The 13,602-nt window shown below is 42.3% G+C and overlaps 1 protein-coding gene across 2 annotated transcripts in view; it reads right to left on the bottom strand.

The window, feature by feature from the left end:
* The window catches only part of ARFGEF2 (ADP ribosylation factor guanine nucleotide exchange factor 2), a 66,067-nt gene that overhangs the window by 16,848 nt on the left and 35,617 nt on the right, over nt 1–13,602 (bottom strand). For both annotated transcript variants that reach the window (XM_029070293.2, XM_029070294.2), the window contains exons 18-27: nt 12,699–12,870; nt 11,806–11,957; nt 9,727–9,855; nt 8,581–8,739; nt 5,791–5,938; nt 4,249–4,348; nt 3,109–3,149; nt 2,836–3,005; nt 1,097–1,248; nt 464–636 (exon numbers count right to left, since the gene is read on the bottom strand). In XM_029070293.2, coding sequence (XP_028926126.1) covers nt 464–636; nt 1,097–1,248; nt 2,836–3,005; nt 3,109–3,149; nt 4,249–4,348; nt 5,791–5,938; nt 8,581–8,739; nt 9,727–9,855; nt 11,806–11,957; nt 12,699–12,870 — 1,396 coding nt within the window. The remainder of the gene's footprint in view (nt 1–463; nt 637–1,096; nt 1,249–2,835; nt 3,006–3,108; nt 3,150–4,248; nt 4,349–5,790; nt 5,939–8,580; nt 8,740–9,726; nt 9,856–11,805; nt 11,958–12,698; nt 12,871–13,602) is intronic.

The raw sequence follows: 13,602 nt of genomic DNA, 5'->3' as shown, positions 1-13,602 counted from the left end.
AAACTAGAAAACTTAATTCTTTTTCCAGAAGGAAAACTCATCTTAATAAAACCAATGTAGATCTTGGCATGCTCACTACTGGATGCCACTTCTAAGATGCTTTTAGTCAAAATTAGAAAATTAAACCCAATGTACTCAAACTCACAATTGGCTAAATTAACGTTTATAAGCATCTGCAGAGGCTGATTCATTCTAAATGTCAAAAAGGAAGAAATGTAAGTGTTTCAGAGAAGTACTTCGTTAGGACATTTGTCAAGTACTTACTATGCACGAGCCCAATACTGTACTCGGGGATGGGGTAGATACAAGCTAATCAAACTGGATACCACACCTGATGCTATTTTCAACTTTTGCCTCCTTGAGGTAACTTTTGCCTACCTGCAATAACCGATTCCCAGTTTTCAGCTGGGCTGTTACACAGTCTGAACCTTTGATTCACTGTGTTCCTAAGACAGTTACTTACTGACAATATGGCCTGTTGTTTGGAAAGCCAGTTCAACAATGTTCCCATCATGATCAGAAGCTGCCTGATGAAATACTGCAAAGATGTTCTTCCACCCTGAACGGATATTAGCAGCTTGGGAGTTGACCATCTGAGTAATGCAACGAATCACCATATCACGAATGGTTGGCGATCTTAAAGAAAAAAGGGTCAGGTGTGTTAGCTGCTCTCCAGTAAATGGGAGAAATAATTGAACTCACCAAGCAATTCAGCAGTTTCCTATGCCAAATTTTAAGGTAGAAAACCTTCTAGATATTCAGCACTCCCCCAAAATCCTCCAACTCCTCTCCTGAGTTCAAACTAAAAGTCACTTTCCCAAGAAGCCACACAGTATTAATGCAGAACTCTTTACTGTCACAAATAATCTCAGCACTTCTTCCATTCTTGGGTGCATTTGATAATATGTACCTATTTTATACATAATAAGGTTGGATCCTGTTTTGTTTAATCTATAATGTGTTTCTCAAAGAGATCAGTCTCTCCAGGGCTGGGAAATCTCTTGACAGCTTTCCAACTCCAAGTCAAATAACAGGCTACAGACATTGCAGGTACTTGGCATTTGTTATTAATGGTGATGATTTGGGGTGAACTCACCTGTTTTTCTTCATAATATGTTCAAAAGGCCTCAGAAAGTCCTTCTGAAAGCGGAAATTGGCCAGTTCTCCCTTCTCAAGAAACTTCATGGACAGTTGCCTTAATGAATCAACAGCAAATATGGCCACATCTTCATTGGGATTACAGCCAACCTAGTAATGGAGAAGGTGAGAAAGAACAAATGTATTCAGTTTACCATTCACAGATTGCAAAGTTCTCAAGCCATCCTCAAAACACTCCCTTTTAGGTAATCATGTTCAAGACCAACTAACTAGGCAACTACAGTAGCCCTTGGCTTGTCCGATATGAATTTCAGAGAAGTCACAGTTCATGAAATGCTTCAAGAGGGGCATGCTGTGTTTTAAGAAGGTCTCTGAAAGACATGCCAAATTGCCTCTATCAAAAGCAATCTTGCACAGCAGTTGGAAAAAACTTTTAGTCTAAATCTTGTGGGTGATAGCTCTGCTGAGTATTTGTCCATGACCTGAAGTCATTTATATCCTGAGTTTCAGAGCCAGTAACTAGTTTGCAAGATTGCATTAAAATAAAAAAAAAAGCATATTATAGTAATTTAACTTTCTGCATAGTGAAAGTGAGATATTGTTGGTTCAAAAAAATATGGTAAAAAGTAGACTACTAATGAAGATAAGGTTCATTTGGGTTTTTTTTTTTTTTGAAGAGTTCAATTTGTGTCTTCAAAACACTTAATATGGTTACAGCTTTATTTATTTGGCTAACTGCAGTGTAATTTTTTTTTAGGATTATCAGAAAGAGAGAGGTTGAAGGATAGGGCATAAAGGAAAGAGAGGCAGGATGACAAAATAAAAGGACACACATGAAGACCAGCTAACTTCACTCTGCTTCTACTCATTGCATTTTGCTGAAACCATGCACTTCTGACCCCAATAACCAAAAACAGAAACACGTTCTTCAAACTGGCAGGAGGGCCAAAGAGCTTCATACCACAGTAAAAAATCAAATTCTCTGTAGCAAATTGCTTTATTGAATTGATTAGGAGGAGCAGGAAATTCCTAATGAAGACGACAGCCATGAAAAGCCTAATAACAATAACCTGGGCCCATCTCCCAAGCTTATTACTAAGGGAATCACAGATAAATACAGAATTGCCACTGGTCATGTAAAATTCCTGCAGAAATTGACTACAAATTTCTTCTCTAAAAGGAATGGGGGACTGGAAGGGAAACAGCTGAAATAACAGAGAGAGAAGGGCAAACACTAAACTGTCCACTGGTTTCGTTGATTCAGAGTGAATCGATGTAAACTACTCATTTGAGTATCAGATACCTGCAATCTTGTCAACAGTGTGATAGCTCACTCAATCCCTTCCTTTCCGAGCAGCCCAGGATGCTGATTAGAGGGGAGGGAAAATAACCCATCTCCCATTGGAAACTGGAATTGCAGGGATGGATTCTGGATCCTTCCACTTGCAGATATTAAAAAAAAAAAATCTTACCTACATCAGGATTAATATCACTTCAAGTATCTGAGCACTAAACTGGATGGGTTTCATTAAATTCAGACTTCACTTTGGATAATGCCAATCAATTCAGTAGTCAGCTACCAAAGGGAACTCTCTATAACTACATAGGACTAAGGAGGGGAAAAAACAACAACAAAACATCCAAAGTCTTTCCCAAAAGATAATGTCTGACATCTTTTCAGTTTTGAAAGGTGCTTTAAAGAACATACTGAGTGGTTTTCAGGCTGGGACAAGATACCTTATTAAAATGATCTCCGATCACATGCCATATCCGTGACCACTGAAGCCTAATCCGATTCATATTGTAGTATGAAATCTCCACGATCTTCTGCAAGCTGAACATGCGGGGATGATGTGGGGAAGCTAACTCATCCATGGAAACGGCACAGAGCCAGCGGACAAAGTCAACTGAAGGATAAAAGAGAGAAGATTTATGTAAAGATGGGCTATTTTGGGGGGTTCTGTCCAGTGACAACATCTGTATATTTCCTAGGAGTTTCAACACACATACCTATTGCGTTGCCATCCAGTCTGGTGGATCCTGTAAATATCCTGGGAAGTGAATGGAATGCACAATTATATTTTAGATTTAAAAGCTTGGCTGGTTATGTGCAGAGAACATGTCTGCTAATTCTGTTGACTTGTTCTCTCCCAACCACTCAGTACAGCGCTCTGCACCTACAAAGAGCTCAATAAATACCACTGATTAACTCCCAAAGGGAAACTTCAGCAAAAGGAGCATTTAACATTTGGACTGTGATCTCTTGACTTATTAAATCATTCTTTCTGCCCTTAGTTAAACCTGAATTTCACTGAGCAATGATGGGTTTTGGTATGAGGACCATGACATCATGGTATAGTACAGGGTTATCCCATGAAGTTGCTATTGTAGTTAGCAGAGACTACATAGTGGCCATGGCTGTGTAAGCTTGTTATGGGTAGGGAACGTGACTGCCAATTCTGTTAGACTGTCCTCTCCCAAGCACTTAGTACAATGCTCTGCACATAGTAAGCACTTAATAAACACCACTGATGGATTAATTGAACACTCAGAAGAAGCAGACATGAAACAACTAATCCCTCCAGCGAGATACCCCAAACATGAAGCTGCCTTCTCTTCAAAGACCCCAATTTAGAAGAGAAGGACAAACCAGAGAGTTGGGCCCGACAATGCTATTGGGCCAGAAGAGTGAACTACATACAAAAATGGGAAAACCAAAACTTAGAAGCAGAAGACAACAGGTCCAAGGCCTAATTAGCACATTAGGCACACAGAAGAATGAAAATAAAAATGATCATGAGTAGTGGGAGTGGGAGACTAGCAGAAAGAGAAGTAGAGGCTAATGATCAATGAGCTCAAAACAAATAAAAACCCAACATGGAGGAAATGTAGAAAGAATGAGATTCCCTTTACAAAGATAGGGCAATACATGGTAATTAGTATTCTTAGGATAACATTCTGAAATGGAAGGGAAGTCTTAGGCATGAGGATGGATCAGAGTTGACATTGCATTTTAGCCATTTCTACACTGGGATAAAAAAAATCATTTTGTGGGAGAGAATATTTTTACTGTATTGACAACTGTCTCCTAAGAGCTTCTCGGATATTTACTCCAACTTGGAGAAGCTAAGCTAAAAATAAAAACATTACCTGTCAACAGCAACCACCACGCTTTGAGAACTTGTCTCTCCCACAGATTCCTGGATGCTGGCCATTTGCCTTTTATCCACTCCACCGCCAACTAAATTACCTGAAACGTGACATAAAGAAGTCTTTCAACATCACAAAAATTGGATTTCAACAGGAGAATTTGTGACCCTGTGTACATTAGTGCTGTACAAAGAATATTAACTCTACAACCCAAAATTAAACTTTTGGAAATCAATGGTATTTACTGCGCATTTACTTTTTTTATGCAGAGCCCCATACTGTGTGCTTCAGAAAATACAACGGAGTCGATAGATAAGTTTCCTGCCCATACAGGGCTGACAGTCTAGGGGGGGACAGACACTGAAACAAATTATGGATAGGTACATGTAGGCTGTGGGGCTGAGGGTGGACTGAGTATCAAGTGTTTAAAGGTTGCAGATCTAAGTGCATAGGTGATTCAGAGGACGAGGGAGTAGGGGAAATGAGGGTTAGTCGGAGAAGGCCTCTTAGAGATTCGATTTTAATACGGCTTTGCGGGTGGGGAGAATGGCGGTCTGTTGTACTGTACTCTCCCAAGAGCTCAGTACAGTGTGCTATACACAGTAAGTGCTCAATAAATGTGATTGATTATTGAATATGAGGGGGAGGGAGTTCCAGGCCAGTAGGAAGTAGGTAAGGGGCTGGTGGTGAGAGGCGAGATCGAGGCACAGAGAATAGGTGAAGCTAGAAGGATGAAGTGTACAGGCGAAGTTGTCATAGGAAATTGGCATGGTAAGGTAAGGGATGGCATGTTGATTAACAGAGAGAAAATGCAGTGTAGAATGAAAAGTAAATTACATATTAACTTAAGGGGCCCTTCAAGCATGAGGTGCAGTACTGGTGATGCTGTGGTTGTGGGAGCCTGCTCAGGGGAAACATAATGGACAAGAGAGGCAGGAGGGTCAGGGAGTGACCAGGCCTTGAGCAGACTCTTCTCCCAGCCCCTCTCTCAGCTTCCCAAGAACAGGCCCTCCTGGCAAACCAATTGCTCCTTGACAATTATTCCCATGACAGCTCTCTTTGCTTTGTTTTTCAAAAGATAAAAAATAGATGATTCCTCCACTAGATTGTGAGCTTATTGAGGGAAGGGGCTGTACTCTCTCAAGTGCTTAGCGCAAGGCTCTACACACAATAAATACAACTGACTGGCTGAGCTTGGCTGGTTAAATTCTTGAAAATACCAAAACTCTCGATATGTTAAGCTTACGTTTTAGATTCATGGTTTTATTATCCCCCTCTACTGACAAACTCTCCCTAGTATATAAAGAAAAAAGACCCAGAAAAGAAGGTAATTTCCAAAAATACAAAGGCCATTAATTAGAAACACAGGCAGAATTGATGAGCACAAATCGAAGGCTAATGAGCAGTGGCTCGAGAGCTCAATAATGGCCAAGCTGGCTGACGGGAGCAGGCCATTTATGTGGGGATAGTCATGATGACAATGGCTTAGTTTTCACTGTTTCATACATGCACATCAACAGGGTGTCAAAACGTTCACCTTACCTAACCCCAGGCCCATGAACTCATCCCCTGTCGATGAGTAGCCTTTCAGGCTGCCTTCTCTCTCTCGCCCAGACCCAGACAAATAGCGTGTCTTCACTCCAGTTCCTATCAGTTGGGCAAGTTCCAGTTGGCTAATGCACTTCAAGATCTAACAATGAGAACATATTGAAAAATCAGCTGTAATTTTCATGTTTGAAAAAAGTAGCACTATTTTAGACGAGTTGCCTTGACATCTTAAAAGCATTCTATAAATACCCTTTTAATGAAAGGACAAGATAGTTTCGGTTTTAACTTGTCATGGGTTACAAACATTCTAAGACGGCAGCAATTTTAGAAGTCAAGGCAGGAGATCCAATTGCTAACAAATATCTCCTTGAGACTCAGGAGGAGCACATATCCTTGGGAAACAGTGTGGCCTAGTGGAAAGAGCATGGGCCTGGGAGTCAGAGGAGATGGGTTCTAAGCCCAGTTCTGACACTGGTGTGCTGTGCCATCTTGGGCAAGCCTCTTAATTTCTCTGTGCCCCAGTGACCTCATCTGTAAAATGAAAATTAATTCCTACTCCTGATTTAAGACTATGAGCCTCATGTGGGACAGGGACTGCATCCAACCTGATTATCTTCTATCTACCCCTGTGCTTAGAACAATGCTTGACAGTAAGTGCTTCGATACCATAAAGAATGAGCTCATTAACATTCTGCAATTTGGAAGAATGCTGGTGAAGCTGGGAACAGGCTGGAACATTCTTGCTAAGCAATCTCGCAAATGAAAAGCATCTTGAGAATCCTGCAGTTTACCCTGAGATGAGACATTGCCCTTCATTTGAATTAATGAGGCTTTTATATGGACTCTGTTTCAAATAGACAGTAAGCATATAGTGCTGGAGTTAATACAGGTGACTGCAAAATCCGTAAAGCCTACGGCAAATTACCTGCTGGAGGAGATTAGAAAGATGGCTGTGAAATTTGTTCTTAACTAATCTTTAAAAAGGGAAGTAAAACCCCAAAATCTCCTCCGTGAATGTTCTAGCTGCTTAACTCAAATCCAGCCCCAGTAAATTGCTGTGGAGGGGCCCACGTCACACGGTTTCCATTAACATTGTATCTACCCAGCCATCAACATGCAGTAACTGGGTTAATGACCTTGACCACCCCATACCTAGTTATGCAGTCTTGGAATTACATCTTTAATCAGGGTCTCAGACCTCATAAGGTCTTTCCTTCTCAATAGCGTATTAATAAAGAGAAAAAAGAAAGCCTAAAAAGACTTTGAAAAGGTCAGATTTAAAGATATTCTGGGAGAAACAGGACAGGGTGAACTGCTGTATTGGCCCACAAAATTCCCGGCTTTTTTGCAAATAATAATTGTTAGGTCCTTACTGTGCATCAAGCACTGTACTAAATGCTGGAGTAGATACAAGATAATCAGGTCAGACACAGTCCCTGTCCCCCAATGGGCTCATAGTTTAAGTAGGGGGGAGGATAGCTATCTAATCCTCATTTTACAGATGAGGAAACTGAGGCGCAGAGGAGTTACTTGCCCAAGTTTCTCACGACAGGCAAGCGGCAAGAGTTGGGATGAGAATCAAGTGGGTAATTAAATCTAGCAATGGGGGGAGTGGGGAGGAGGAGGAAGAGAAGCGTTAAGAGGCCACGCGTTAAGAGGCCACTTGCTTCTGTTGCACTCTCCTAAGTAATGCATACAACCAGCACTCAATGACTAATGGTAACCTCCCCTTCCCTTCTCTTCCTACCTGAGAGCTTGTATGCCTCTGTGAGCCTGTATCTGTAGTGGGTGTCTTCTTTTTTTCTTTTGCTATTTGTTAAGCACTTACTACTTGCCAGACACTGTACTAAGCGCTGGGGCAGATACAAGCTAATCAGGCCAGACAAAGTTTACATCCCACATGGGGTCACATTCTTAATCCCCATTTTAGAGATGCGGGAACTGAGGCACAGAGAAGTGACTTGTCCAAGGTTACACAGCAGACTGATGGCAGAGCTGGGATTAGAACCCAGATCCTTCCGACCCTCCAGGCCCATGTGATATCCACTTGAGTTCACTGCTTCTCATTCATTCATTCATTCATTCAATCAATCGTATTTATTGAGCGCTTACGATGTGCAGAGCACTGTACTAAGCACTTGGAAAGTACAATTCGGCAATAGAGACAATCCTTACCCAACACGGTCTTACAGTCTAGAAGGGTTAGTAGACAAGTAGACAGGCATCAATATCAGCCTAATAATAATAATAATGTTGGTATTTGTTAAGCGCTTACTATGTGCCGAGCACTGTTCTAAGCGCTGGGGTAGACATAGGGGAATCAGATTGTCCCATGTGGGGCTCACAGTCTTAAACCCCATTTTACAGATGAGGGAACTGAGGCGCAGAGAAGTTAAGTGACTTGCCCACAGTCACACAGCCGACAAGTGGCAGAGCTGGGATTCGAACTCATGATCCCTGACTCCAAAGCCCATGCTCTTTCCACTGAGCCACGCTGCAGCCTACCCCAGCCCATGCCACCCAAGAAGCTTACAAAAACGATGTGGTGGAGGGCAATTATTATCGATTAGACTGTAAGCCCGTCAAACGGCAGGGACTGTCTCTATCTGTTGTCGACTTGTTCATTCCAAGTGCTTAGTACAGTGCTCTGCACATACTAAGCGCTCAATAAATAGTATTGAATGAATGAGTGAATTATGCAAGTGACTATAGTATCGTAAACATAGGGACACATAAGGCCCCTTCTTCATTTAAACCAAAGCAACACATTGAAAAGAGACCCACCTCGTGCCAGGAATTCCCGAGGTAGTTGCCGTCCGTATGGGCCACCATAATAAGCGTCTTAATGGTATCGATATTCTTCTGTTTCATTTCTGTAATACTGGAGCTTGCAGTCAACAGGGAGAAACGAGCAAGAGCCTGTACATAGGCATCGCGTTCCAGCTAAAATGGAAGCGGGATAGAATAAATAAATCATCTCACTGCCAATCATTCTTTCAACCGTATTTATTGAGTACTTATTGTGTGCAATGTACTGTACTAAGCGCTTGGGAGCACACTATAACAATAAACAGACATTCCCTGTCCACAACAAGCTTACAGTTTAGAGGGGGAGACAGATATGAAAACAAATATTGCCTCGTTACTCTACTTACAGAATATTATTTGGCATTTAAGATGGGAAGAGGCAATTCGTTATACTAACATCCCATGCCTTACATTTAGAGTCAGAGTGACTTAAAAGCAACAGTCTTCTGGTCAGCCTCTTAAAATTCAATGGATGGGTGGTGCCATTTTTATGTGATGTAAGGGCGTGAAACAAGTGGTCTGCAACAGAGCTGAGGTTGGGATAAGAACTCTTATCCCAACCTCCGCTCTGAGCTCAGACTATCTACCGGGTTGTAAATAACTGAAATTAAATTAAAACATTAAAAAAAATTTAAAAATAAAGTTAAAAGGTAGACTTTTTAATTGACGGTTGTTCTTGAGGCAAAGCTAACAGTATAGCTGAGAATCCACATTCCATTAGGACCATCAACTCCCCCAGGTCCAAGAATTGTCTGCATCAGGTGACCGAACAGTTCGGACTGTAAACGACGATCTTGAGTGCTAACATGGTTCCAGTTCTTCAGCTGGAGAGATCAAATTACAGACTGAAAAACTGATGTCTATTCCTTTCTTGCCTAATTGTGAGCAGGCAGAGTGCTTGTAAATAATAATTATGGCAGTTATTAAGCGCCCGCCATGTGCCGACCACCGTATTCTCCCAACTGCTTAGCCCAGTGCTCTATACATAGTAAGCACTCAATAAATACCATATATCGGAGATAGGAGTTGCTATGTCCAAATACCGTTCACTTTCACCAGTCGACTTCCTGTTTTGCAAAACAAAAACCAAAAGGATGTCAACCTTCACGGATATTTACGCACCTGCATTCCAAAGATACAGGCGATTCGGATTGCACAACGAATGCCTTCCAAACAGAGAGAGGCCACTTCTGTGTCATCGCAGTTCTGCAACCCGATGCTGTAGGCTGCCAGCAATGGAGTCCAGACCAACTAAAAAAAAAATTGTGTTTAAGCTGACGAACCGTTCTAGCATAGAGAAGCAGCATGGCCTAGTGGATAGAAGACAGGCCTGGAAGCCAGAAGGACCTGGGTTTTAATCCCGGCTCTGCAACTTGTCTGCTGTGTGACTGAGGGCAAATCACCTTACTTCTCTGTGCCTCATTTATCTCATCTGTAAAATGGGGATTAAGACTGTGAGCCCCATGTGGGACAGGGACTGTGTCCAACCTAATTAGCTCATGTCTACCCTAGCACTTAGTGCAGTTCCTGGCACATAGTAAGCGCTTAAATACCACAATTATTACTATTATTTATGAAACATCTACCACATACTCACTATCCAAACTAACTTTTAACTTCTATCAAAACACGCCCAACACTCAGAGGAGTGAAACTTTTAACGAACCTTTCCCCAACCCTCAATCCGGTGCTTTGAACAAATTAAGCCCTTAACAAATACTATAATAGTAATAATAATAACGATGACAGAGCAATAATAATAGTCAAAAACAAGGAATGCTTGCAATTTAACTCGTTTGCATAGCGACTCTTAGGACGTAAATTGCATAAATCTGGACTCTCTTGTCTAAACAGACAGTTAGCATGTAGAGACCTTTAATCACTTCCACAGCAACTGGATTACCAGCTCGTTCGAGCATTCATTCAACTGTATTTACTAAGGGCTTCCTATGTACAGAACACTGTACTAAGCGCTTACGAGTACACCAATAAACAGTCACAGGCCCTGACCACAGAGGGCTTATAGTCTAGAGTGGGGGAGACAGACATCAATACAAATAAATAAAATTACAGATAGGTACATAAGTGCTGTGGGCCTGGGAGGGGGGGAAGAACAAAGGGAGCAAGTCGGGGCGACGCAGAAGGGAGTGGGAGATGAGGAAAAGTGGGGCTCCTTATGGGTAGGGAATGTGTCTGCTAATTCTGTTGTAGAGTACTTGCCCAAGCACTTAGCACAATGCTCTGCATATAGTAAGCTCTCAATAAATACCACTGAGAGACTGATTGGAATTTTACAATTAATTTTTTCCCAGGGAATCAAAGCCTGCAGGCCTTGTCATTCCTCCTTTATCTGAATTTAATGGACCTCTTATAATGCTGATGGCTTGTAAATGACTTCAGGGCAGATGATCAAGGCTGCTAATTCCACTGTGCTCTCAAAAGGGTTAGTACAGTGCTCTCCACACAGCAGTGCTCAACAAATTTTACTGATCGTTCATTCATTCATTTGTATTTATTGAGCACTTACTATGTGCAGAGCACTGTATTAAGCGCTTGGAATGTAGAATTCGGCAACAGATAGAGACAATCCCTGCCCATTGACGGGCTCACAGTTGCTAACTCTGGTGCCGAAAGAGAAAGCGTTATTTGCATGATCCCATTCACCCGTGACAATGAGTTAACACGCGGAATTCAGTCTAATAATAAATGACATTAAAAATACTTCTTGAATTTGTTAAGCACTTACTATGTTCCAAGGACTGCTCTAAGTGCTGGTGTAGATACAAGTAAATTGGGTTGGACACAGTCCTTGTCCCACATAGGACTCACACACAATCCCCATTTTACAGATGAGGCAACAGACACAGAGAAGTGAACCAACTTGCCCAAGGTCACAGAGCAGACAGGTGGCGGAGCCAGGATTAGCACCCAGGTCCTCTGACTCCCAAGCCCATGCTCTCTAGGAAAGGCTGGCTTTGGGGCTCAGCTTCCACCCTCAATACCAACAGCCTGGGGACTCACTTTTTAATTCACTTTCTTCCCCGGCCTTTTTCATCACAACGCTCCAGTTCCCTTAATCTGATTCCAAAATACGGATTAACAACACTTGTCGTTATCCTCTTTCAATAGTATTTATTGAGCACTTATTATGTGCAGAGCACTGGACTAAGCGCTTAGGTGGAACTCCTAAAGGGGACTCACCTTGAACATGGGCCGGACGTGATCCAAGTGAGTGGCACTAGTGAAGGGGGCCTTTGCGTGGCTTACGGCTTCCATGAGCGCTTTTGCGGTTTTAGCCATCTGCTCCATCTCTAGGTTATACAGTAACCTCCGCTGCTTCTCATTGGCTACATCTGCAGGAAACACAGCAGAATCACATCGATGTCTCTGCTAATTCACATCCGACCTCCGCTGACTTCCAATCATTCCGGTGGCAGAGTCGGCCTGCCTGGTGGAAGGAGCCTGGCTCTGGGAGTCAGAGGATACAGGTTCTAATCCCGGCTCCGCTACTTGTCTGTCACTTCTCTGCCTTGGTTTCCTCTTCTGAAAAATGGGGCTTCAGTATCTGTTCTCCCTCCTACTTACACTGTGAGTCCTGTGTGGGACCTGATTATCCTGAGTCTTCCCCAGGGCTTGGCACACAGTAAGTGCTTGACCAATGCCCCAACCATCGTCAATATTCTCTGCTTACACTACGAGCCCCATGTGGGACAGGGACTGCATGTGATCTGAATATCTTGTATCTACCCCCTACCAGTGCAGTGCTTGGCACACAGTAAGCACTTAACACAAAAATACCACTACTATTACTAATAATTATAAATGATGGCTACAGGAAAAGGGACTTATTTCTTAGAATTGGTTAACCAAAAGTAATCTGCTTTAGTCACATTTAAGTGGCTCTCTGGAGCAGTTGTCAATACCTTGGCTATTAGGAGAAAGAAAGAAAAAAAACCCATACAGCTTCCTGGACTAATAAGTTTTCCATACAGATCTGTAGATGCACAAATTCAAAACTATCAACAGGGTACTTATGCACTCTTGCAAAACAAATTCATTTAACAGAAAACAAAAAAGGTGCTTTGAAACCTTACTTTGTTTAGTAGATTTGGTGGCAATTGTATGCTCTTTCGTCTCTTTCATTGCAATTTTCTTCCCTTCTATCTCCTCATAAATGGTGGAGAGGTACTCTTCAGGTAAATCTTTGCTGTCGTTGATGCCCCGATTCATTTTAATATACTGCTCCTTTGTCATTTTATTCTTTACCTGAAAAGCGGTTTTAAGAAAATGCTTTTAAAACTTGACCCTCGAAAGAGTGGAATATCTAGGTCATTAAAATAGAGGTAGTCTATCTGCAGATTTAGAAGGGTGCCATTTCCTTCGTCTCCTGGGCTTGCCCAAATCTGCAGAGGGCAGGAGGTAATGATGGTGACCCAAGGTCACCCTGCTTGCCCCTGCACCAACTGCAAACGTGGGGCTGGTCACCTGGACAACACCTTTGACCTCAAACCACCTGGGAATAAAGACAGTGACACCTGGAACCGTTACAATTCATTCAATTGTATTTACTGAGCCCTTTCTGTGGGCAGAGCACTGTACTAAGCCTTTGGGAGAGTACAATGTAACAATAAACAGACACGTTCCCTGCCCAAATGGGGAAAATAGTTACTCCCGAAGGAGGCAGATTTGTGACATTGATTTTCCCACCCCCGATATTTTCCATCACTAATATGATCAGGGCTATTTACCATGTAAAAAGGACAGCTCCCTGGTCATTCTTTTTCTTTTACCTTCCTTTATGGCATTTAGTGCTTATGTGTCAAACACCGTTCTAAGCGCTGGCATAGGTACGAGTTAATTAGGTTGGACCAAGTCCCTGTCATGCATGGAGCTCACAGTTTTAGTAGGAGGGAGAGTGGGTACTGAACCCCCATTCTGCAGTTGAGAGAACTGAAGTAGTGGTCTACGTCTGGTCACTTCTCTGTGTCTCAGTTACCT

The sequence above is a fragment of the Ornithorhynchus anatinus genome, chromosome 8 (genome assembly GCF_004115215.2).
Source record: "Ornithorhynchus anatinus isolate Pmale09 chromosome 8, mOrnAna1.pri.v4, whole genome shotgun sequence".
NCBI classification, from domain to species: Eukaryota; Metazoa; Chordata; class Mammalia; order Monotremata; family Ornithorhynchidae; genus Ornithorhynchus; species Ornithorhynchus anatinus.
This window is presented reverse-complemented; position numbering and strand designations above follow the sequence as displayed.